The 22,487-nt window shown below is 56.6% G+C and overlaps 1 protein-coding gene across 2 annotated transcripts in view; it reads right to left on the bottom strand.

The window, feature by feature from the left end:
* Positions 1-22,181, bottom strand: part of IKBKB (inhibitor of nuclear factor kappa B kinase subunit beta) — a 51,738-nt gene extending 29,557 nt beyond the window's left edge. The window contains exons 1-5 of one of the 2 annotated variants that reach the window (XM_061134870.1): positions 22,055-22,181; positions 21,423-21,545; positions 8,932-9,026; positions 7,684-7,801; positions 5,085-5,154 (exon numbers count right to left, since the gene is read on the bottom strand). In XM_061134870.1, coding sequence (XP_060990853.1) covers positions 5,085-5,154; positions 7,684-7,801; positions 8,932-9,026; positions 21,423-21,527 — 388 coding nt within the window. In that variant the 5' untranslated portion in view covers positions 21,528-21,545; positions 22,055-22,181. Of the gene's footprint in view, positions 1-5,084; positions 5,155-7,683; positions 7,802-8,931; positions 9,027-21,422; positions 21,546-21,866; positions 21,886-22,054 lie in introns of those variants that run through there. The other variant, XM_061134871.1, reaches the window with a different exon arrangement.
* Positions 22,182-22,487: the final 306 nt, after the last annotated feature.

Here is a 22,487-nt window from a genome sequence, read left to right as displayed (position 1 = left end):
ACATGAAGGAAAAGACTGGAGACTTCACACGGAGGGGACGCAGGGTGGGAAGAGGGGCAGATTCTGAGAAGAGACGAGATTCAAAGTAGGCACCCGCGTCTGGGTGACTGGCAGGAAGACGGGGCCAGGGACGAGGCAGAGGACGTCAGGAAGGGATCGGGTTTAAGGAGGACGTCGAGGACTTCATCTTGGAAGTGACTTGGGGAGAAGCACCATGGAGACGTGGATACGGAGCTGAGGATGGAGGTCAGGGTTGAACACACAGACCTGGGAGAATATTCAGTGGATAAAGATTGGTGAGAGAGACCTGGCACACGGAATACTGGAAGCAGCGGGTGGTCACCAGGCACAGAGCAGGACACACAGGGTGGGGCAGGGACAGACAGACAGCATCGAGACGAAGCTCCAGGGAGAAGAGGATACAGGAAGAGAGAGGCCAGGGGACCCCGGGAGCCATCAGGCTAGGGCGGCACGGCGAACGTCACAGATATTCCAGGTGGCCTTTCTGAAAATCAGAACCCAAACAGCAAAAATGCAACACTCAGAGTTAGAAGGGACCCTGGGGCTCACCCAGTCCAAGCGCTCATTTCAAGCCGAGGACACGCAGGCCCAGAAAGTCACCTTGGTTTCCTAGAGAGGAAAGGCCCCTGAACGAGGAGGCAGAGCCGGGGGAGTGGGGAAGGCCAGGACTGAGAGCAGCGCTTTTATTCTGATTATGTTCGTTAAACCTGCTTACTTAACGATTTTCCAGGTACTCTATACACAAATAAGCTGAATTTCTGAGATCCGGTAGTCACCTTTCAGGACAATCAGCAGTGCAATCAGAATGCAGGTATTCAACAGAAGCAGCAAGTAAAGCCACAGTGAAAGAAATCAGAGCAGAGAGCCCCGGGCCCTGACTCCCGAAAGCCCTGCGCTCCCTCTGGAGCCCTCCCCGTCCTGTGAGGTGGACGGGCTGGACCCCTGCGAGGAGACGCTCCGCCGGGGACCGACAGTGACTCAGAGCTGAGCCCACACGGAACAGTGAGCGGGGGCCCCCGAGGCTCGAGGACAGGGCGGTGGGTCCCCACGACCCCCCGGCCGCCCGAAGAACCAAGATCGCTGCAGAGCCAGGGTCCAGGAGGGCCCCAGGGATCGCTCACTGTCCCTTCCGGCTGGCCTGGGCGTGGGCAGTCCCCACACTTCAGGCAGCACAGACCTGGGCCTCCAGAGCGGGCAGGAGTTTGCTGTCAGCCGGCAGAAGGAAACACATGGCAATGTTTTCCAGAGGATAGTGAGTCCACTGAGTTACAACTTCCTTGAGCTATTTTAAGGTCGCTTTATGTGGAGGACAGATCGCTTCCAGCTTCCTCAGCACCTGTCTCCAGACCTCTCAGCAGCATAAGGGCAACATTCCAACAGGCCCGCCTGTCCCGGCACAGGAAATGGGCTCACCCACAGGCTTCCTGGGCGTCCACTCGCTTGCTCATGTGCACTCTGCAAGACCGTCTCGGGCAACGTGAAGCTCCCTGGGAAATTCCTGCCTGTGTCTATCATCCTGATGCTGCTCTGCCTGGGCATCTCTGGGAGACCAGCGGCACCGGAGAGGTTAAAGCTAAGCAGCGGTCACCAGCCAGTCAAAGCTATGGTGTTTCCAGTGGTCATGTATGAATGTGAGAACTGGACCACAGAGGAGGCTGAGCGCCGAAGAATTGATGCTTTTGAACTGTGGTGTTGGAGAAGACTCTTGAGAGTCCCTTGGACTGCAAGGAGATCCAACCAGCCCATCCTAAAGGAAATCAGTCCTGGGTGTTTACTGGAAGGACTGATGCTGAAGCTGAAACTCCAATCCTTTGGCCGCCTGAGGCAAAGAACTGACTCATTTGAAAAGACCCTGATGCCGGGAAAGATTGAGGGCAGGAGGAGAAGGGGGCGGCAGAGGATAAGATGGCTGGATGGCATCACCGACTCAACGGACATGAATCTGAGCAAACTCTGGGAGATACTGAAGGACAGAAGAGCCTGGTGGGCAGCAGTCCGTGGCGTCACCAAGAGCTAAACACGACCGAGCGACTGAACAACAACAAGAACGAGGCGTCATCCAGGGCGTGCCACGCACCGGCCCCGTGGGCAGGGGTGGGCTCTGGCCATATCTGCGGTCAGCCTGGCAGGGACCAGTGGGGCAGCTCCACAGAGGGACGTGGGTCGGCCCCTGGGACTAACTGGAACTAAACAGGCTCAGGAAACATTCCAGAGTACAAAAGCGTTATGTGAGAGGAGCTCCCAGAAACCCTTTTGAACTCGGGCTCCATGACGACATTGTGCAAAAGAAAAATAAACTTCATGAATCTTGTACACAGGTCAGAAAAGGGACAGAAAGGACAATCTGAGCTTATCAGCAATCCCCCAATCAGGCGGCCGGATGGCATCCAGGAGGCAGCGAGGGCGGTGGTCTGAGCGAGGCCGGACACTTCCAGGGAGGGACGTCCTGGAAGACAGCCACCTGCCCGGCTCACTGGACCTCAGCCCTGGGTCACACAACTGAGGACAGTGGAGGTTTTCCAAAAGGGGTGCTGTGAACCCACACCCGGGGGGCGGGGGCAGAGAGGAGGGACGAGCACAGGGCAACTGCCCTAGACTCCTGACGCTTCTCACCAGGCGAGTTATGTGCCCGTCTCAGCAAATAAAGCTGCTGCCCTTAAGAAGTAACAGGGGACTTCCCTGATGACCTAGTGCTTAAAAGTCTGCCGGCCAATCCAGGGGACACAGGTTTGATCCCCAGCCCAGGAAGATTCCCACGAGCCTCAGGGCAACGAAGCCTGCGAGCCGCAGTTACTGACCCTGAGTGCCGCAGCCGCTGAGCCCTGTCCACACAAGAGCCTGTGCTCGGCAACAAGTGAAGACGCTGCAGTGAGAAGCCCACGGACCACAACGGGGAACAGTCCCAACTCGCCGCAGCTAGAGGAGGCCCAACTGCGGCATTGGAGACCCAAATTCCATTAAAGGAAATGTGCCGAAGGTCACGCGGCTAACAGGCGGCAAGAGCTGCTATCTGACCCCCGACAGTTCATTTAATCATATGTGAACAGCTGTCCTTTTAAATAAAAAGTAGGCCCTTAATCTAATTTCCTTTGGGATTTATCTCATTCACTGACAAGTATGTATAAAGCAGCTGCTACGCAAGGGACTACTATTGCAGATGCAGGAGACACAGCGATGACGAATTCTTGGCCTTCACGAGTTTAATTCTAGCGGACTAGCACTTCAAAGAAAGCCTCGTTATTTCCAACTCGGGGCCAGAGAGGAAGACAGGGAACAGGCGACCTAACGACCTTTGACACTCATCCACTGACAGGAGAGTGGGACCACACACGCCTCCCTGGGGCTTACCTGTCCTCACTATTCTGACTTACGTGTAACTCACACACACTCACCTCTTGAATACGTAACAGAAAGCTACCACAGGAAGTACCTGGACACGACATGTGGCCACACCGAGAACGTAAGACCCGCAGAGGCTCCTTAAGTATCCCGAGGGTCACTGGAGGATGCTAAAGGTACAGGAGGCAGTGGACAGTTGTGGGTGCCTGAGACAATCACGCAGAGACTATCTTAACAACAATTTCCTGAATGCACAAATAACCTACTGAGCGAAAGCACAACATTTGAAGAAATAACATACAGAAAAGACTTGAGGCTCTAACCAGAGACAAAAGCTGTCCACAAAGAGCAAAACAACATGCTCCAACCTTCTGACCTGCCTTCGACTCAAGAGAATAAACTGTGATGTGGCCACCGGCGCAGAAGACACGTAAACGTCCGTGCCCAGCGGGGATGGGCCAGCGTGGGGCGGGGTCCAGGGGGCAGGTGGGATCTTGGCCGAAGGACTGGACTCTCTAGGGAGTCAGAGAGGGCGCCTCCCTCTTTGAAGCAGTCTGGCTGATGATGGACGCACACTCAGGCCACATAAAACTGCTGCAACGTCTTCACGCTGCACATCTGAAACTCACGTGTGTCAAACGTCAATTACACCTCAATGGAGCTGGAAAAGAAACCCCAAACTGCTGCCACGTCACCGTGTCCTCACCGTGAACCCCATCCACAGGACAGACACAGGCTCGAGACTGAGCGGGAATTTTCCACGTCCCACTGCTCGGATCCTAACCGTAAGCACGTCGTCACTCCACTCCCCGTCGGTTCCTTCTCGCCCAGAGTGAAGAGGCGGCAGGGGCAAGGCCGAAGCCCCGGGCACTGCAAGCCCCCCTACCCTCCCAGGCCAAGCGTCAGCAACGCGGCTTTACAGACGGGGCGAGGTGGCAATAACTGGTGAACCTGGGTGAAGGGCGTATGGGGTTCACTGCACTGCTCTTCCGACTTTCCTATATGCTTGGTATTTTCCTAAAAAGAAAGTCTGAACATACCAAAAGAAAAAACACACAGCTTCCAAGAGGGTGCGGTGGGCGAGGGGTGAACACGGTGTTGTTCCCCAAGCTGGGGGCAAACATTGAGTGACGAACCCTGGCTATTTCTCAACTCCAGATCTCGGACTGGCACCTGGCACCATCAACCCTGCAGATTTACCCCAAAAGGGCAGGCGCCAGGGCCGGGGAGGTGGTATCTGACCGCTGCACGCCGAGGTCAGGCTCCTGCTGCCCAGGCCAGCCGGGCCTTCTCAGAGGGCCGTCAACACCCTCCCTGGAGAACGCCAAGGGTTAAACAGGGTTTAAAGGAGCACCGTTTTTTCCTATGCCTTCGGCCAGGAAGAGAAGTACCAACAAGGCAGTGGAAAAATTCACTGCCAAGGGATGAGATGCATTCAAAGGACAACCAACTCCATCGCTGGCCGTGCCGGGAAAGCTGGGAGTGGGGCTCTTTAACGGGAAAGGAAACTTGCTCCTCTGTGCACATTAGTCCGGAAGGAAGGGAAATCTGAGTTCAGCGCCCGCCTGACTAGTCCCTGTCGACCGCCCCCCGACCAGTCTCCTGCCACCGTCTGTCCCCACCAACCCCACCTCCGCAGAGACCGGCAGACCCGTCACCTCCCCTCTGCCCTCGCGAGGCCCATCCCTGGCGGGCACAGCCAGATGTCCGGGGCTGGGGTTTACCGATGTCGCTCAGCAAGGTGAGGATGGCTCCTTCCCGCAGGCCACAGCAGTTCTCAAACTGGTTCAGGTACTGTCGAGAAGGGGGAGAGGTGTCAGGGGGAGCAGTCACCAGCCACCAACGTGCTATCCACAAGGGTCCTCTGCAAGCCAAGGCCATATGAGCGCTCCCCGGGTCCTGGGTGGGCAGGCGGCTGGGCGGCAGGACTGGCGGGGTCGGGGCCCGGGTGGGGAAGGAGAAAGGAAGCCTGCGAGCTCCTGGAGGTGCTCATGTGTGCGACCCTGACCCGTTCTCAGAGCCTCACCTGAGCCACAGTCTCAGGGAAGCGGGCGCAGCCAGATGAGCCACTGCTGATCCACTGCTCCCAAGAGCCCTGGGGACCCACTGAACCCCTCCTTCCGACCCCTTCCCCTTGCCCTGGGTGGGGACGACAGCAGGGACCACGTGGCAAGCACTCGCCACGTGCTGGCACCAGGACAGGGCCAGAAGAGCAACGGGGAAGCACACGACGCTGGGTCTGGGAATGGCCGAGCGCAGACACAGTGTCACCTGGCTGTCCGGCCCCCCAAGCCCCATCCCTGCCCCAAACCGTGCACCTTCTTCCCTAGGGAGGAGTGAGGGGATGTGGGTGGAGGCAACCTCGTTTCGGTACAAAGCCAGCTTGCACCCAGAGTCCGCACGGCCCTCCTGCTCTTTGCGGATGGAGAGCTGCGTGGATGCGCTCCATGGAGCCTTGCTGCCCCGTCTCACTGCACCCTGCCCTGCCCACCTCTGAGGCCAGCATCGGCGGCCTTCCCAGTTCATGGGTGAAGATGCCAGACCGAAGGCGTCTGTCCACCCCCACGGCCGCTGCAGGACGGAACTGCCTCAGGATGCGAGTCCACCTGAGGCTCGTCCACCTCCTGGCCCCAGTAGCTTATCGAGAGGCTCGGTCTGCTGTGAGAAGCCGGCCTCAACTTCAGAAAGCAACTCCCAGACACGAGGGGCACCGATGTTAAGTCCATGAGCTACTCCCATACCCGGCACACACGCCTCACTCCTCCGATAAGCTCTGGCTTCTACATTCGCTCACGCACTGGCCGACCCTGTCTCCCCGTCCAGGAGTATGGATTTTGAGTGTTCAGGAGCAGGGAAAGACAGGCCACTCCACTTGGAACCGAGAGGATGGACCCCGGGCACCGGGACAGCAGCACGCCCCCACCCCCCACCGATCTCCCCTGGGGACCGCGTGGACGCAGGCCCCGTGGGACGCCACCCCGCCTCCGCCACACCACCCTGCACCCCGGGCCGGGTCAATCATGCCCCAGTCTGTGTCACTGTCTTCCCCGGTGGCCCAGCTCCCCTGCTGCCCATGAGATGACGTCGGAGGCCCCCCGCTGCCGTAAGCTGGTCGCCTCCCACCTACCGCCCACGCTGCCCGCCAAGGAGTGTCCACTCGGCTTCAGGGACACGGCCTTATCTCCCTAAATAGCTGTAGTTAGTAATCCAATGGCTGTCAAAGGTTAGGAAAATAAGTGAGGAAAACGGAAGTGCTGTCCAGTCCCCGTTTCTCCTATCAGTCCCTGCCCGTGGGCCGTGCCAGCGCCTGTGCTCACATCCTGCCCTGACACCCCCGGGCGGGAGATGGCCGCTTGGGCACATGGGCCTCATGGAAAGTCCCTCTGCAGAGGAACAGTGGCAGGGGACAGGAGATCAGCGGGAAAGTAGGCGCCGCTGGCTCTGGGAGCGGCCGAGGGGGCACGGGGCACCTGCTGGCTGTCCTGCCCTCCCCATCCCCATCCCTGCCCATAACCGTGCACCTTCTTCCGGGGTGAGGAGTAACGGGTTTGCACAGACAGGCAACCTCTCTGCAATACAAAGCCACCTTCTGCCCAGAGCCTGCACGGTCCTCGGGCTCTGTCTCCACACTACTGTCCTCACAGACGGAGCGGGGCCCGCGGCTGGGACCTGCAGGTGAGACCCGGGCTCTGCCACTGCAGCTGTGGCGACCCAGCCCCTCTGGGCCACGATGCGCCCCCCGCTTCACTGGGGATCCCATCTGTTTCCCCTGCATCGCGGGGCTGCTCACAAGGCCATGAGTAAGAGCAGGTCATGGTACCGTTTCAGAGATGGGACACAGACTGCCCCATACAGAGATGTGCAGACGTGGCGGGAAGGCAGGCACGGAGCGGAGCCCAGAAGCTGCGTCAGCGGCGGCTCTGGGTCCCTGGCCCGGCCCGCCAGGGCCGACTCAGTCCCTTCCTGCCCCACTCCGTGACCCCGGGCGGCCACGTCTGGGAGAAGCTGTGCTCACAGGGACGGCGACCATAGGGCACCGAAGGGCTGACACAGCCCTGCCTGCTGGGGGAGGAAGGTCTGTCTGGGGCTGGTCCGGCCCCACCCTGGACTCAGACCGGTGGCATTCCCTCATCACTCAAGGGACAGCCGCAGCGTGCACGCCAAGCCCTGCCCTGACCTCCGCGCCCCACCCTGGGTGGCCCCCAACCCCGCCCAGGGCCCCGCAGCCTCACCTTGCCCCCCAGCCCAGGGCACCCACCCCAGGCCCCGCAGCCTCACCTTGCCCCCCACCCTGGGCGCCCGCCCCAGGCCCCGCAGCCTCACCTTGCGCAGGTCCCCGCCCTGGCAGTACTCCATGGCCAGCAGAGGCAGGTCGTTGGGAGCCAGGCTCTGCATGCCTTCAGGGACGTCCCGGGCGGCCACCACGTTGGGGTGGTTCAGCCTAGGGGGGAAGGGGAACGGGTGAGGGGGGCGGACACCGGGCCTACCCCTGCCCCCCAGGGCCTCGAGGTGCCAGGGTCTGGAGGGTGCAGGGGCGAGGGCACGGCTGGCCCCTCGCCCAGGGCCCCGGCGGCAGCACTCGGTCAGCACCATGAGCCCTGGCCCTGCAAGGGCCCTGGGGGACGTGGTTCTCCTCAGAGGCCCCCCAGCAGGACCCCCGCGCCTCCCAACTGCACGCCACTGGGTGGGGATGGGGTGTGTGTGCGTGGTGTGTGGGTGGCGTTTGTGCATGTGGTGTGTGTGTGTGTCTGCATCTGTGTCTGTATGTGGAGTGTCTGTGTATGGTGTGTGTGTGGTGTATATGTGGGGTGTGTCTGTGTGTGTGTACGTGTGGTGTGTGTATCTGTATGTGGAGTGTGTGTGGTGTGTTTGTGGCATGTGTGTCTGTCTGTGTGGCATGTGTGTGTGCATGCGTCTGCGTGTAGAGTGTGTGGTGTGTATGCACGTGGCATGTGTGGTGTGAGTACGTGTGTGTGTACATGCAAACAAGGAGACACCCCTTCCCCAAGGTCGGGAGGGAGCCCCCGCTGGGCTGTGACTCCCCCAGGCCTTCCCAGCTGGGAGGGCAGTCCCCCAGCATCCCGCCCCGGCCCCCCTGGAGGAACAGACTCTGGCAAAAGGTTCACAGCAGGGAGACTCACCTACCAGCTCACAACTGGAAACACTGGGGAAAAAGGATCTTTGCTGACAAAGGAAAGCTCGGCGTGACGGCTACTTTATATCATATAACAAAAGAAGCCCACCCAGAGCCCTCGGCGGGGCCGGGTGCTGGGCTCCCACTGCCGACGCTCCGGCGGCCGCCCGCCTGGACAGTCTGGCTGGGGCCCTGATGCCTGAATCAGGGTATCAGCGCTGGGACTCATGCCTCTTTCCAGAAAGCTGGGGCTCCAGATTCCGAGGCCCAGCTGGCTTCCTCCAGAGTCACTACAGTGTCCCCTGAGCCGCACTGGTCACCCCGAGCGCCGCGGTCCCCCAGCCCCCACGGTCACCCCGAGCCTCTGCGGTCCCCTGGCCCCTGCACCCCGAGCCTCTGCGGTCCCGCCCCGAGGATGCTGGTGCCCAGGCCCTCACCTCCTCATGATCTGGATCTCCAGGCACCAGCGCTCGCGGTTCCGGGGACTGAGCTCCTGCCGGCACTGCTTGATGGCGATCTGCTCGCCCGTCTCCTGCAGAGGACGCGCGGATGATCAGAGACAGCCAAGGGCCAAACCCACAGCCGTCACCTCTGGGCACAGCACACAGCCCGCGCTCAGCTCCAGGCTCCCGAGGCCGGCAGCAGGCCTGCCTAACAGATGTCCCCGAGTCCCCTCCAGCCCGCCTCCCAGCCTGCCCCTGCTCATCTCTATGCACCCCACGTCTGCACCCAGGCTTTGCTCCGTCCCCACCTCCCCCTCGAGATCTCTTTGGACCATTTCTGCCCAAGAGAATCCTCATTCCTTGACCCCGTGGCACTACTGGACTTGACCTTGGACCCAAGCAAAAGGCACTTCCCTGAGCTTCAGCCTAAAGGTTAACGCCCTGGCTTCAGGTTTCATGTTTCTCCCACTGGGGGCGGGCGGCGGGGGGCGCTGTCTCTCTCTCCAGAGAGAAGGCAAGCCTGGTATAGGACACGGAACACATGCTGATTCAAATCCCAACACAGCCGCTTACCAGCTCTGTGACGCTGGGCAGACCATGGGCTCTGGCTCAGCTTCTCTATCTGTACAGTGGGAACACTGACACCAACCTTCTAGGGGGTGCCTTGGAGCTGAGCCCCTAGCAGCGTCCAGCCCTTAGCAGGCACTGGGCAACACGCCTGGGGGTGGACCCACGCAGGCACCGCTGGCATTTAAAACTCCTTAAAGCTGGGCTCCAACCCACCTTTCCATCCTCCTCCTGCGACTCCACCCCAGGCCTCCGATGCCCAGTCAGGGTCAGACCGCTGGCCCGGCCTGTGCCCTCTGGTCTCTGCTCTGGGGCAAGGCCCGGGTGCCCCCCACGGCAGGGACTCCTGCCCTCCTGTCTCAAGAGGGCACTCCTTCACGGCACTTACCCGCCAAAGACTTATTTTCTGCAGGGTCACATGGTTACTTCCCCTTTCCTCTGTTAAACTATAGGCCTGTCCATCCTCAGGAGTTTAACCTCTAATGCAATAACTGACATAGTACCCTCCGTGGAAGCTTCGTGAACGGGAAGGAGGGAATCACTACAATTCTTGTGAAAGACAGATGGCCTGGGTCCCCAAGATTAACACTTCCCTCCCCCTGGGTGTCCAGGCAGCACCCAGGAGAGCCCATGGCTGCCCCCTCCTGGGCCCCCAGGGCTCCCAGGACGGCCGAGGGACAGCAGCAGCCTCGGCCACAGCTCTGGGAGCAGCAGCCGGCCGGCCCTGCCATCAGCGAGTGAGCCGACCTCCGCCCCACCCGGCGGGTCCCAGGCCCCTGCGGTGTGAGCCCCCTAAGAGCCCATACGCCCTGGGACCAGCCCTGACCTGCAGGGTAGGCAGAGGAGAAATCCAGCAAGAAAAGGTTTCAGAATGGTACCAAAATTCCACTGGTGCCCAAATGAAAGATGGGAATCCTAGAGGCCCCATTGGACCATTTTCTTTGCTTATGAAAACATGCGTTACGAGGAATCCTAAGTTTTATAAGTGCAGGAATTCATTCGGTCCAGATTGGGACTCAACGGATGCACGTTGAGGTAGTGGCAAGGCCCCCAGGGACACGTGCTTCCTCAGGGTGGCAGACGTGCATCGAGGTCACAGGTCCACCAGTCCAGCCACGATCCCTGCAGACCAAGGGCCCACCTGGGAGAAAAGGACAGTTGGAGCCAGGGCTCCCCAGGTGGTGCTAGTGGTAAAGAACCCGCCTGCCCATGCAGGAGACGTGAGAGACCTGGGTTTGATCCCTCGGTGGGGAAGATCCCCTGGAGGAAGAGATGGCAACCCACTCCGGCGTTCTTGCCTGGGAAATCCCATGAACAGAGGAGCCTGGCGGGCTGCTGCCCACAGGGTCGCAGAGAGTTGGACAGGACTGAAGCGACTTAGCACACACGCACGCAGACAAGAGACAGACGGTGTCCATGAGGACGCCTGACTCCATGGTTAGCAGACCCATCCCTAAAACCGACACTCACAAATGAAAGCTTCGGGAATGAGGTGGAGGCATCTTTTGACCGTGCCGGGTCCAAGGCCAGAAGCAGATACTTCCAGCACCCCCAGGGCACTCTCCCAAGTGGCTTCTATCAAGTAAGTCCCCATGCGGCTGTGGTTAAGCCTCAGTCACGCAGTCAGCTTATATGCTTACTCTTTTTTTTTTTTCAACAGCTCTACTGAGGTATCATTCACACACCATTCAACTCATCCATGGAAAGCACACACGCTGATGGTCTGGGGCACACTCAGAATCACGTGGCCAAAGCCGCAGTCAGTTTTAGAACACGCTCACCAGGACCTCCCTGGTGGTCCAGTGGCTAGGACTCGGGGCTCGTGGTGCCGAGGGCCAGGGTTCCGTCCCTGGTCGGGGCTCTAGACCCCACATGCCACAACTAACAGCTTCACATGCTGCAAGTAAAGGTCCCGCATGCCACACCAAGACTGAAGATCTCAAGTGTTGCAACTAAGACCCAGTTCACTCAGTTCAGTTCAGTTCAGTTGCTCAGTCGTGTCCAACTCTTTGCAACCCCATGGACTGCAGCACGCCAGGCCTCCCTGTCCATCACCAACTCCCAGAGCTTGCTCAAACTCATGTCCATCAAGTCAGTGATGCCATCCAACCATCTCATCCTCTGTCGTCCCCTTCTCCTCCCGCCTTCAATCTTTCCCAGCATCAGGGTCTTTTCAAACGAATCAGCTCTTCGCATCAGGTGGCCAAAGTACTGGAATTTCAGCTTCAGCATCGGTCCTTCCAATGAATATTCAGGACTGATTTCCTTTAGGATGGACTGGTTGGATCTCCTTGCAGTCCAAGGGACTAATTAGTTAATTATTTTAAAAGAGAACATACTCATCATCTCCCAAAGAAATCCCTACCCCCAGGCCTAGACAAGCACCCATCCACACGCTGCCTCTACAGACTTAGCCGTCTGGATGCTTCACATAAAGAGGATCGTACAAGATGTGGCTTTCTGTGATGGCCCCTTGCCTGGCAGTGTTTCGAAGGCTCACTCTGACGGCCCACGGCTGCTCTGAGCCATGCTCCCCGGCATCGCCCATGGCAGCAGGTGCTGACAGCCAGGCTCTGCCACCGCGTCCACTTACTGCGCCGTTAGAACCCCGATCTCTGGCCAGGATTCGGAGGTGCCCTTGAAGAAGAGCTGACCTCTTTCAAAAACTGGCATCCTGCTGCTCTTGAACCCACCAGGACAGCTGGACGAGCGACCCTGGCTGGACATCCAGCTAGCACTGCTCAAGAGTTGGGGTGTCAAGAGGCCACGATTTCTTTCATCGACAAACAACCAGACTGCGTTACATCGCACGAGACTTTCCACCCTCTGCAGCAGGAACTTCCCAAATCCCCTGCTCTCAAACTGATTCGAATCTGCTTTCGAGTTTCACTTCCCGTTACGGTTCAGACTCGTTTTTTTTTTTTCCCCAGTTCTCTGGTAACTCCACCAACAGCCATCCCGATGCATGTCTGGAAGCTTGTTTGCAGGTGGGCGGGATCGCACAGAAACCCGAGCTCCAGCAACGAGAGGGGACGGATGGCCACGCTGCAGAGGGAGGTCAGGCCGCTGGGAGTGTCTGCTGAGCATGTGATGTTGAGATGGACGGTTGTTTTAAGCAACCGTTCAGTAGAAGATATTGCAACTCATGGTTTGTTACTGCAGAACGTCTCCTCGAGTTTATAAAAATCTGCACCTACTTTCACATACACGACCACGCACTTGTTTTCTATTGCTGCTACAAGAAACTGCCACCAGCTTGCTGGCTTAAAACGACACCAACTTAGTTCCTGATGGTTCTGGAGGTGCAGAAGTCTGGCAAGAGTCTCACAGGACTGAAATCAAGCTGATGGCGGGCACATCCTCTCCAGAGGCCCTAGGGAAGAATGCCCTTCATGTCCGCCCTAGAAACCGGGGTCTGCCTGCAACCTGTGGCCCACAGCCCCTTCCTCCAGCTCCAAGCCAGCAGTGACCAGTCCAGCCTTTGCGGCTGCGCTGCTGACACTGACTCTCCAGTCTCCCATCACTTTCAGTGACCCTCGTGGTCACACTGAGTCCACCCAGATCACCCAGGATGAGCTTCCCAACTAAGGTCAGCTGATGAGCAACGTTGATTTCCCTCTGCAGCGTAACCTAACACCTTCACAGGCTCAGGGGGTTAGGACGCAGACACCTTGGGAGGGATCACTAGTCTCCCGAGCATAAACAGTACGCTTCCTTCATGAGGATGACGGATAGGGCTTCCCTGGTGGACCAGCGGTTAAGGATCTGCCTTGCAGTGTGGGGGACACCAGGTTCGATCCCTGGTCCTGGAAGATTCCACATGGCGTGGAGCCACTAAGCCGTGTACCACACGACTGAGCCTGTGCTCTAGAGCCCACGACGCACAACTACTGAAGGCCGTGTGCCCAGAGCCTGTGCTCTGCAATGAGAAAAGCTCCTGCATGAAGGGCACGCATGGCGGGCATGAAGGCCACGAAGGGCAGCCATGAAGGGCAGCCTGCACTTGTTGCAACGAGAGAAAAGGCCGAGCAGCAGCAAAGACACAGCACAGCAAAGCCAAAGTAAGAAAGAAAATAAATGATTGAAGCTTTTTTTCATTTCAACCTTTGTCAATTTTTTTGAAAAAAAAAAAAAAAAAATGACAGAGAAGTCAAACCCAAAGAGTAGACATTACATGACTTAGAAGATCTTTTATAGAATCCATCTGTCTATACACTGGGTGATTGCAGATAGCTGTAATTTGCTGCCCAACGCAAATACCGGAGCTCACACACAGCCATCTCCTGGCCCATCCCAGAATCCACTAATAGACCCCAATACTGAAGACTGGTATTCAATACTGAAGAACAGTCAAACTCAACCTAAAGAGTGAATTTCGTACGTGAACGTGGAACACACATGGGGTTAAGTGGGCACAGGCCCCAATGCTGAGTGGGCAGCTCAACCTGGCCCTGCAGTGCCAGGGGAAACCCTGCCTTCCCAGGCCTGAGGGTCCCACACAGACACAGACATGTCGTACCCTGTGACCCTCTAGGAAGTACTCTAGAACATTCCCGTCTTTCCAGGACTGATCTTTCACTTGAAACAAGAAACCCAGTCAGAAGGACCTTCTGTGGCTAAACACGTACTTTCTCTGAAAAGCAAAATTCAATTAATCATGAACAGACTGTAGGAAGTTGATTTTGAAACTCTGGGGGTGTTTCCTCCAGCAGCAACAACACGTCAGGGCATGGATGACGCTCTATTTGTCCTGCAATCTCCCAGTCTCAGCTCAGTTCTCTGGAATCCCAGACTTGGCCAGAACCATCTCGGTACCCAACTCCTAGGGAGTTGAGACAAAATTTAAAAGCAGTGTCTCTGGAGAAAATGGAGAAAGGGGCCCAGGATGGTGTCTCCATGGAAGGGAGTTGATTACAAAGGTCCTTCCAGTCTCTGCGACCTTTTTGCCTTTTGTGTACAAAGGTGAGTGTACCCTGAAGTGAGGGCAGCTTGGGGGACAGGCTCCCCCAGACTCCTGGGACCCCTGGACAGCACTACAGGAGAAACAAGCCAAAGGCCAGTGGCAGCCTTTTTCTGATGGCTGGGGGGCCACAAACAGAAAGCCAAGGGGTCTGTCCACACCCTCGGGTCATGAAGTCACCTCCTGTTACCAAGGCAACCACTCAACAGGCCTCTGTGGTCTAAGAGGGGGACTGCAAACACCTTCCATGTTCCTTCTCGGATCCCCCCTCCCAGACGAGTGTTTCAGGAAGGAGGGCCCCAGAGAAAGCATCCCCCAGAGTCAGAAGGCTGAGGTCTGGCTGCGGCCCCGCCCCTGGCTCAACTGGTCCACAGGGAGCCAGCTGACCCCGCCCACTGCCTTCGCCTCCAGGCCCACCCACAGGGGCCCGGAAGGAAGCAGGTCAGATCACCTGGTGACTGTGCGACCTCCAGCTCATTACTTAAGCCTCTGGGTCTTTGTCCACAAGGTGGGGGTGACCGTACCCCTTCTGGTGCTGTCGGTCAAATGAGACGGAGCGTCTGACCCTCGGGGGCTACTTCCTCTCCCCACCCGACCTGCCGCCTCTGCTCCCCCCACACTTGGCAGCTCTGTGCCAAGTCCCTTCAGGCCTGTCCGACTCTGTGCGACCCTACGGACTGAAGCCTGCCAGGCTCCTCTGTCCACGGGATTCTCCAGGCAGGAACACCCCACCTCCTGTCAAATCCTGCTTGAGAATCGCCTATCACGCCCCAGCACGCAGGAGGCAGTGTGGGTAAGGCACCCAGAACACGTGGCAGTGACATCCTCACTGAACAGGAGCCGTGATGATTTCCGCACGATCTGGTGCTCGTGTTTACACCTATCTGACATGTTCCCGAGTGTTCATTTCATTCCCTCGACTAGAGCGTGAGCACACAAAGTCCAACAAAAAGATGGACCCCTGATGGCTCAGGCCAGCGCTCAAAGCCTGTAAGACCTGAAGACACACAGACAGGCTACAGCGAGCGTGGTGTCGTCCAGTGAGGGGCCAGGGAGAGCTGGCCCGACTTCTTGGGCGGTGACCAGTGTATCCACAGGGATCAGGCAGCACTTTGCAGCCTTTCCCATCGCAGCGCACGGAGGATGTGGCATTAGCAAGGCGCCCTGGGACATCTCACTCGCCTGACTCAGGATGCCAGTGCTTGTATCTGCAAGGTGCTCTGGAGGCTTCCGGCCCAAACAGGCTGACAGCAGAAGGGACCAACATCTTAGCTTCTTCCAAATCCACGTGGGAGGTTGTGGCGCAAAGCCCCGAAGCTGCCCACACCAGAGCCGGGACCCGAGCCCGGGTGCGTGTGATGCAAGCTCTCAGTCCTGGAAGGAGTTGCAGCTGAGGTCACTGAGGTCACCTCCTCTTCTCCTTCTTCCTTTGTGTCTAACAAAACATCCTATTGAAAATACCAGCCCATCTAGACAGTACTTGGGCTGAAGATTTAAGACAGTATCCACACAACAGGGACTGTCGAAGCCCATGCTTGTTAAGAAAAGCAAAAAACCTCAGGGAAGCGGGTGGGGTCATTTGTTCCATTGTCCCTCCTCCCTCAGAGATACTCATTTTCGGGGTCTCTGCTTAGCAAGGAAGACCTACATATTTTGTCATCCAAAGGCGGGTTTTCACTATAGTGCTTCAAAACAGTTTAAGACTGACGGTGGACAAAACTGAGCCTTTCTGGGGGTGTCCTTGACCTTGGATCCCCACCTTGGAGAGGCCACACAAGCCAGTGGATGAGGCGTGAGGCTGGGATTCAAAGAGGAAGAGGTTCAGAAGATTCTGGCTCCTTTACCTACTAGCTCAGCCTCTTTGGGAAGGGGTTAACCTCCCTACACTTCAGTTTCCTCGGTTACAGAATGGGAGTCAGAACAACAGTACTTCTGCCATGCTGGCTGGAGACAAAGCAGGTGAAACCCATGCAGGCACGCGGAGCGTTCTCCACAAATGTGGGTCTGATCATTAGGTGTCTCTCATCCCAGTGAGGGTGCCAACGCTTAGGCTCTCGCATGTGACTTCCTCTGAGGAAGTACAAGTATTCTCTCTATGGACAAGGTACGTGGCGTGTTAGGCAAACATGCATAGCTGTCACACCCACTAGAATCCATGGCTCTGCCCGACTGGAGTCACACAGCCACCCCTCTCTCCTGGCTGCCTTCCTCCAGAGGCTCAGAACACAAGGGGATCTCCCAGAGAACACGCCACTCGTGTTCTGACAGTGAACACTGATGAAAGACCCTCCCCTGAGTACCCAGAGCAGCCCAGGGATTTCCCCGATGGGGGGACCAGCCCGGGAGGACCTGGAGTGCTTCCCAGACTGAGCCAGGGCACGGCTAAGTGCTCACCACACACCTGCGAACGCTGGACGCCTCCCGCCAGCCCCTCATGTCCACCCCACCCCTACCTCCTGCCGACTGTCACCCTGAAAACAGCTCTTAAATCTACCCCCTCCACAACCATCAGCCTCATCCAGTCTCATGCCTGGAGTACTCCAGAGACCTCATAACTGGTCTCCCCAGTGGACGGGGCAGGACCAGTGGGGTCCCAGTACCAGACCCCAAGAGCTGACGGCTAATATCCAGGAATTTGGAGAGAAACGTGGTCAAGTTGCCAGCGGTTTGAAATAAGCCGGGTGGGAGTTGTTACCCCATAGAAGTCAGGGCGTTTTTTGGCTGGGAGCTGACTGCCCTGCCCAGCACTGCCTGGGCCCCTTCCCATGTGTCCCCCCCACCCAAAGCGGGGATCCCTGCAGCGGCACCCACCTTCTGCATGTCAGCCTCCTTTGCCCCCGGCTCCCCTCTCAGCCCACCTGCTCACACCTGCTGGCCAGGACCCACCCTTGGCAAGGGCTCGGAACAAGCCACCCCCTCAGCCTGGACCCTCTTCCCATCCTCCCCACCCGGCCAGCACCCACCAACTCTCAGGTTGCTTCTTCCTCCTGCCAGGCGATGCCCCCCAGGGCAGCCTTCCAGACCCCCAGACCCGGGCCCCGGTGTAAGGTCCCACCGCCCTGGGGTCCCTCTACCAGGTCACAATGACCATAGTTGGGAGCTTACGTTTATAATGCTTGATTAACGGTGCTTTCCTTTTTCCAAAAAAGGCCTTCATCAAACAGTGGCTGACTCTTGTGTACCCAATACATGCACAACATAGAGTTTCCGTGAGGGAACTGAAACAGCCCCAAAGGCAGACAGGGTCCGGGCTGACAGGCACCCTCCTCCGCAGATGCAGGGGCCGCGCAGGAGGCTGAGGAGCTCCGGGAGAACCGACCCCCGACCGGCGGTGGGCCTCTGACTGACCTGCTGGAGCCCGGAGGGGACAGGCAGGGAGGGCAGGGGCCCCAGACGGCGGGAGGAGAGCTTGGCTTTCAGTTCGTTTTTTTTTTAAATAAGGTTTTTGAGCAGGAGAAGAAACTTGAAATAGAAGACACACACACACTCTCTCTCTCTCTCTCTCGGGCTCGCAGCTATAAAGCCAGAAACAGCCTCCATCTAACAACCATACCCCAAGCCCAGAGAGCCCATGGGGGCCCTCGGGGGTGGAGACGGCAGACAGTGGCCCACCCGAGATGTGGCTGCCTCGGGACGCGGGCTGGAGCCGAGACTCTGAAGGCCTCGGCCCGTCTGAAAGCGCCCGGCCCGGGTCTGTGTAGGGCTGAGGAAGGAGCTGAGCTCCAGGAGTTGGTGATGGACAGGGAGGCCCGGCATGCTGCAGTCCACTGGGTCACAAAGAGTCAGACACGACGGAGAGAACTGAACTGAGGAAGGAGCTAGCTCTTCCGTCCTGATGCCAAGGCTCTGGTTGCACCCCCCACCCCCCTGCCCCCCAGCCGTGGGGTTTGCTGGAATCGGGAGTTTCCCAGGTGACTGTGAGAACTACCATCTGCGGGACTGTCCTCTGGCCCCTACGTTCCTCCAGGGGCTGCTCCACCCATTCAGAGTTCCACGTCTTCCAGCTGATAGGGGAGGGTGGGGGTCTGAGATGACCTCTGCTGTGACTGGCCAGAGGCCGGCATGACTCTTCCTGCTGGCTGCAGCCAGGCTCCTGGGAATCCGTGTGAAATACGCCATCTCTTCAAGTCCAGAAAGATGCTAGAGGCCCTTGATTAAAAAGTGGGTACCTTCACTCAAGGGCTTCAGTGTATCTGAATTTTGGGTCAAGAAGCTAGTATTAGCTATAGGGTGAGAGAGGGTTCCCCCGAGCAGAGATCTCCAAACTCAGTATAGGCAGGGGTTACTCAAGACAGGAATCCAAAAAAACATACACAGGAAATGAAGCTTTCCTGCTATTAACTGTGCAGCACCGACTCACAGCGTGTCAGGTCCCATGTCACTTCTAACACTCGGGGGATCCCAAGGACAACGGGCCTTCCACCGGCAGGGGCGGACAGGGGCAGGTGGGGACACGCCGGAGGTTCCAAGTGCCCCACTTATGGAGAAATATGGAGAGTATCATCCGATTTTAGTAAGTTCAGTTCAGCTGCTCAGCCGTGTCCTACTCTTTGCAACCCCATGGACTGCAGCATGCCAGGGTTCCCTGTCCATTACCAACTCCCAGAGTTTACTCAAACTCATGTCCATTGAGTCGGTGATGCCATCCAACGATCTCATCCTCTGGCAACCTCTTCTCCTCCTGCCTTCAATCTTTCCCAGCATCAGGGTCTTTTCAAATGAGTCAGTTCTTTGCATCAGGTGGCCAAAGTATTGGAGTTTCAGCTTTAGGATCGGTCCCTCCAAAGAATATTAAGGACTGATCTCCTTTAGGATGGAATGGTTGGATCTCCTTGCAGTCCAAGTGTCTCTCAAGAGTCTTCTCCAACACCCAGTTCAAAAATGTCAATTCTTTGGCGCTCAGCTTTCTTTATGGTCCAAGTCTCACATCCATACATGGCTACTGGAAAAACCACAGCTTTGACTAGACGGACCTTTGTTGGCAAACTAATGTCTCTGCTTTTGAATACGCTGTCTGAAGTGAAGTGAAGTCGCTAAGTCGTGTCCGACTCTTTGCGACCCATGGACTGTGGCCTACCAGGATCCTCAGTCCATGGGATTTTCCAGGCAAGAATACTGGAGTGGGTTGCCATTTCCTTCTCCAGGGGATCTTCCCAACCCAGGGATCGAATCCCGGTCTCCCACATTGTAGGCAAACGCTTTACCGTCTGAGCTACCAGGGAAGCCCCTATCTAGGTTGGTCATAACTTTTCTTCCAAGGAGCAAGCATCTTTTAATATCATGGCTGCAGTCACCATCTGCAGTGATTTTGGAGCCCCCAAAAATAAAGTCTCTCACTGTTTCCTCATCTATTTGCCAGGAAGTGATGGGACCAGATGCCATGATCTTAGTTTTCTGAATATTGAGCTTTAAGCCAACTTTTTCACTCCTCTTTCACTTTCATCAAGAGGCTCTTTAGTTCTTCTTCACTCTCTGCCATAAGGGTGGAATCATCTGCATAACTGAGGTTATTGATATTTCTCCTGGCAATCTTGATTCCAGCTTGTGTTTCATCCAGCCCAGCATTTCTCATGATGTACTCTGCATATAAGTTAAATAAGCATGGTGACAATATACAGCCTTGACGTACTCCTTTCCCAATTTGAAACCAGTCTGTTGTTCCATGTCTAGTTCTAACTGTTGCTTCTTGACCTGCATACAGATTTCTCAGGAGGCAGGTCAGGTGGTCTGGTATTCCCATCTCTTGAAGAATTTTCTACAGTTTGTTGTGATCCACACAGTCAAAGGCTTTGGCATAGTCAATAAAGCAAAAGTAGATGTTTTTCTGGAACTCTCTTGCTTTTTTGATGATCCAATGGATGTTGGCAATTAGATCTCAGGTTCCTCTGCCTTCTCTAAATCCAGCTTAAACATCTGCAAGTTCATGGTTCACGTACTGTTGAAGTCTGACTTGGAGGATTTTGAGCAATACTTTGCTAACGTGTGAGATGAGTGTAGTTGTGCAGCAGTTCGAGCATTCTTTGGCATTGCCTTTCTTTGGGATTGGAATGAAAAGTGACCTTTTCCAGTCCCGTGGCCACTGCTGAGTTTTCCACATTTGCTGGCATATTGAGTGCAACACTTTCACGGCATCATCTTTTAGGATTTGACATAGCTCAACTGGAATTCCATCACCTCCACTAGCTTTGTTCGTAGTGATGCTTCCTAAGGCCCACTTGATTTTGCATTCCAGGATTTTAATAAAAGGACTCTCATAAAATGGATGAGTGGCTTAAAGAGATTCTTGTGGAGAATTTCAGTGCATGTAACACCAGGACAAACAGGAATATGGAAGCCCTAACACTTGTGGGGTGAAGAATTCATGTGTCAAAGACATTAAGAAAGCAAAGAGGATCTATGAGATGTAAAATCGGCCCCCAAAATTCAAAATTACAAAAATTACTTGAAACGCGCATGTTCACCCACCATCCTCAACAATAATTCTCATTTTCGTGTGCTTGTGTATAACTCTTGCTGTGAGGTATTGCAAACAACACTGGGAAGACCCCATAACTGGTAAGTATTTAAAATGTTTTTTAAATTAACTTTTAAAACATTTAAAAATATTTTCACACTTTAGACTTTTCTAAAGTATGAAAACATGTTTGCATGTTTCATAACATCTAATACATTAGTACACAATACATTAGTAGGTGATAATAGGTTAGCAAAGATAGGTAATTTTTTAAATATATATTTGCAGCTAAAAACTTAAACTTTTTTTAAACTATTTATTTAGGTGATATAGTCAGTAAAACTTGGAGACCACTAACCTAGAGTCAGCTTAGGGCCTTCCCAGGCCCTTTCTCTCCCAAGAAGCCCAGGGCCAAGATGAGTCCCATTTACAGGGTGGGGGAGACTTAGTCTGCACCCCCCAACCGTGCCGCACCCCGGCTCCTCCCAGCAGCACATAGCCTACCTGATTGTGCCATCGGATGACGTTCCCAAATCCCCCTGTCCCAAGCCGCTCTTTCATTTCCCAGGCCCCACATGTCTGGGTTGGTAGGGAAGGTGACCAGCTCATACTGAAGTCCGGCTAACGCTGCAAACAATGTGGAGCGGGGGGGACAAAAGGTGATGGTTAAGGAAAAGTGGGACTCGAGAAGATGGACAAGGTTAAGAGATGCCACAGCGCTTCGATGGGAAAGAAAAATCGGAACTGATTTTTCATCTCCGAACATAAAAGCAGGTGGCTGGGTCTGATTTTCGTTTGGGAAGCCAAGTCCTGTCTTCCGCAGCCCCCCCACCCCACCCCGAAGCTGTATGGAAGCAATAGGGGGACGGGTCCCGCCCAGAACAAGACGCCCCCGCGCCCAGGACCTACCAGGGGATCCCCGGCCTGAGCCCCCGCCCCGCCGCCTACCCGCTCAGCCCCCCGAGGCTCCGACGAATCACCGCCGCGTCCCGGGCCCCTGCCTGGCACCACCCCGCCGGGGCCTCCCAGCCCTCCCCTCCCGGGAAGCCTGGGACTCGGGGCCGGTCATGCGCGTGTCTGGGAGCCTCGGAGACTGGGGGCGGGTGACACCGGGGGCGCCAGCCCGAGGCACTCACCTGGCGGCGGGGCGCGGGCGCCGCCCCGAAGACATGAACGTGCGGGGCCCTAGGAGCCGCCAGAAGGGCGCCACTTCCTCAAACACTTCCTGCTCTGACGTCACGGGACACGTGGGTCGCGGCCTTAAAGGGGCCGCCGGCCCAGACGTCACCGCCCCTGCCCGGTGACCGACCCCGGGGAAAACGCCCCCGTGTGCTCTAGACCTGCGATTCCTACCTGAGCGCTTTCTGGGACGAGGAAGATGGGGATTTCCTCACCCGCCCCGGGGTCAGCCTGACCACGCTTCCTAGACTTTGAAGTGGGGGAATTTCCCGATCCCCACCCCCCACCGCCGCTAGAATGGATTTAGGGACGGTTTACAAGAATTACCCTGGGCCTGCGGCTTTTCCGGCTGCAATCCCTCCCCTGGTCTGGAGACTCCTGGGCTCATAT

Source organism: Dama dama, chromosome 32, assembly GCF_033118175.1.
Source record: "Dama dama isolate Ldn47 chromosome 32, ASM3311817v1, whole genome shotgun sequence".
NCBI classification, from domain to species: domain Eukaryota; kingdom Metazoa; phylum Chordata; class Mammalia; order Artiodactyla; family Cervidae; genus Dama; species Dama dama.
Note: the sequence above shows the minus strand (reverse complement) of the source record. Positions and strands in the feature narration are given on the sequence as shown.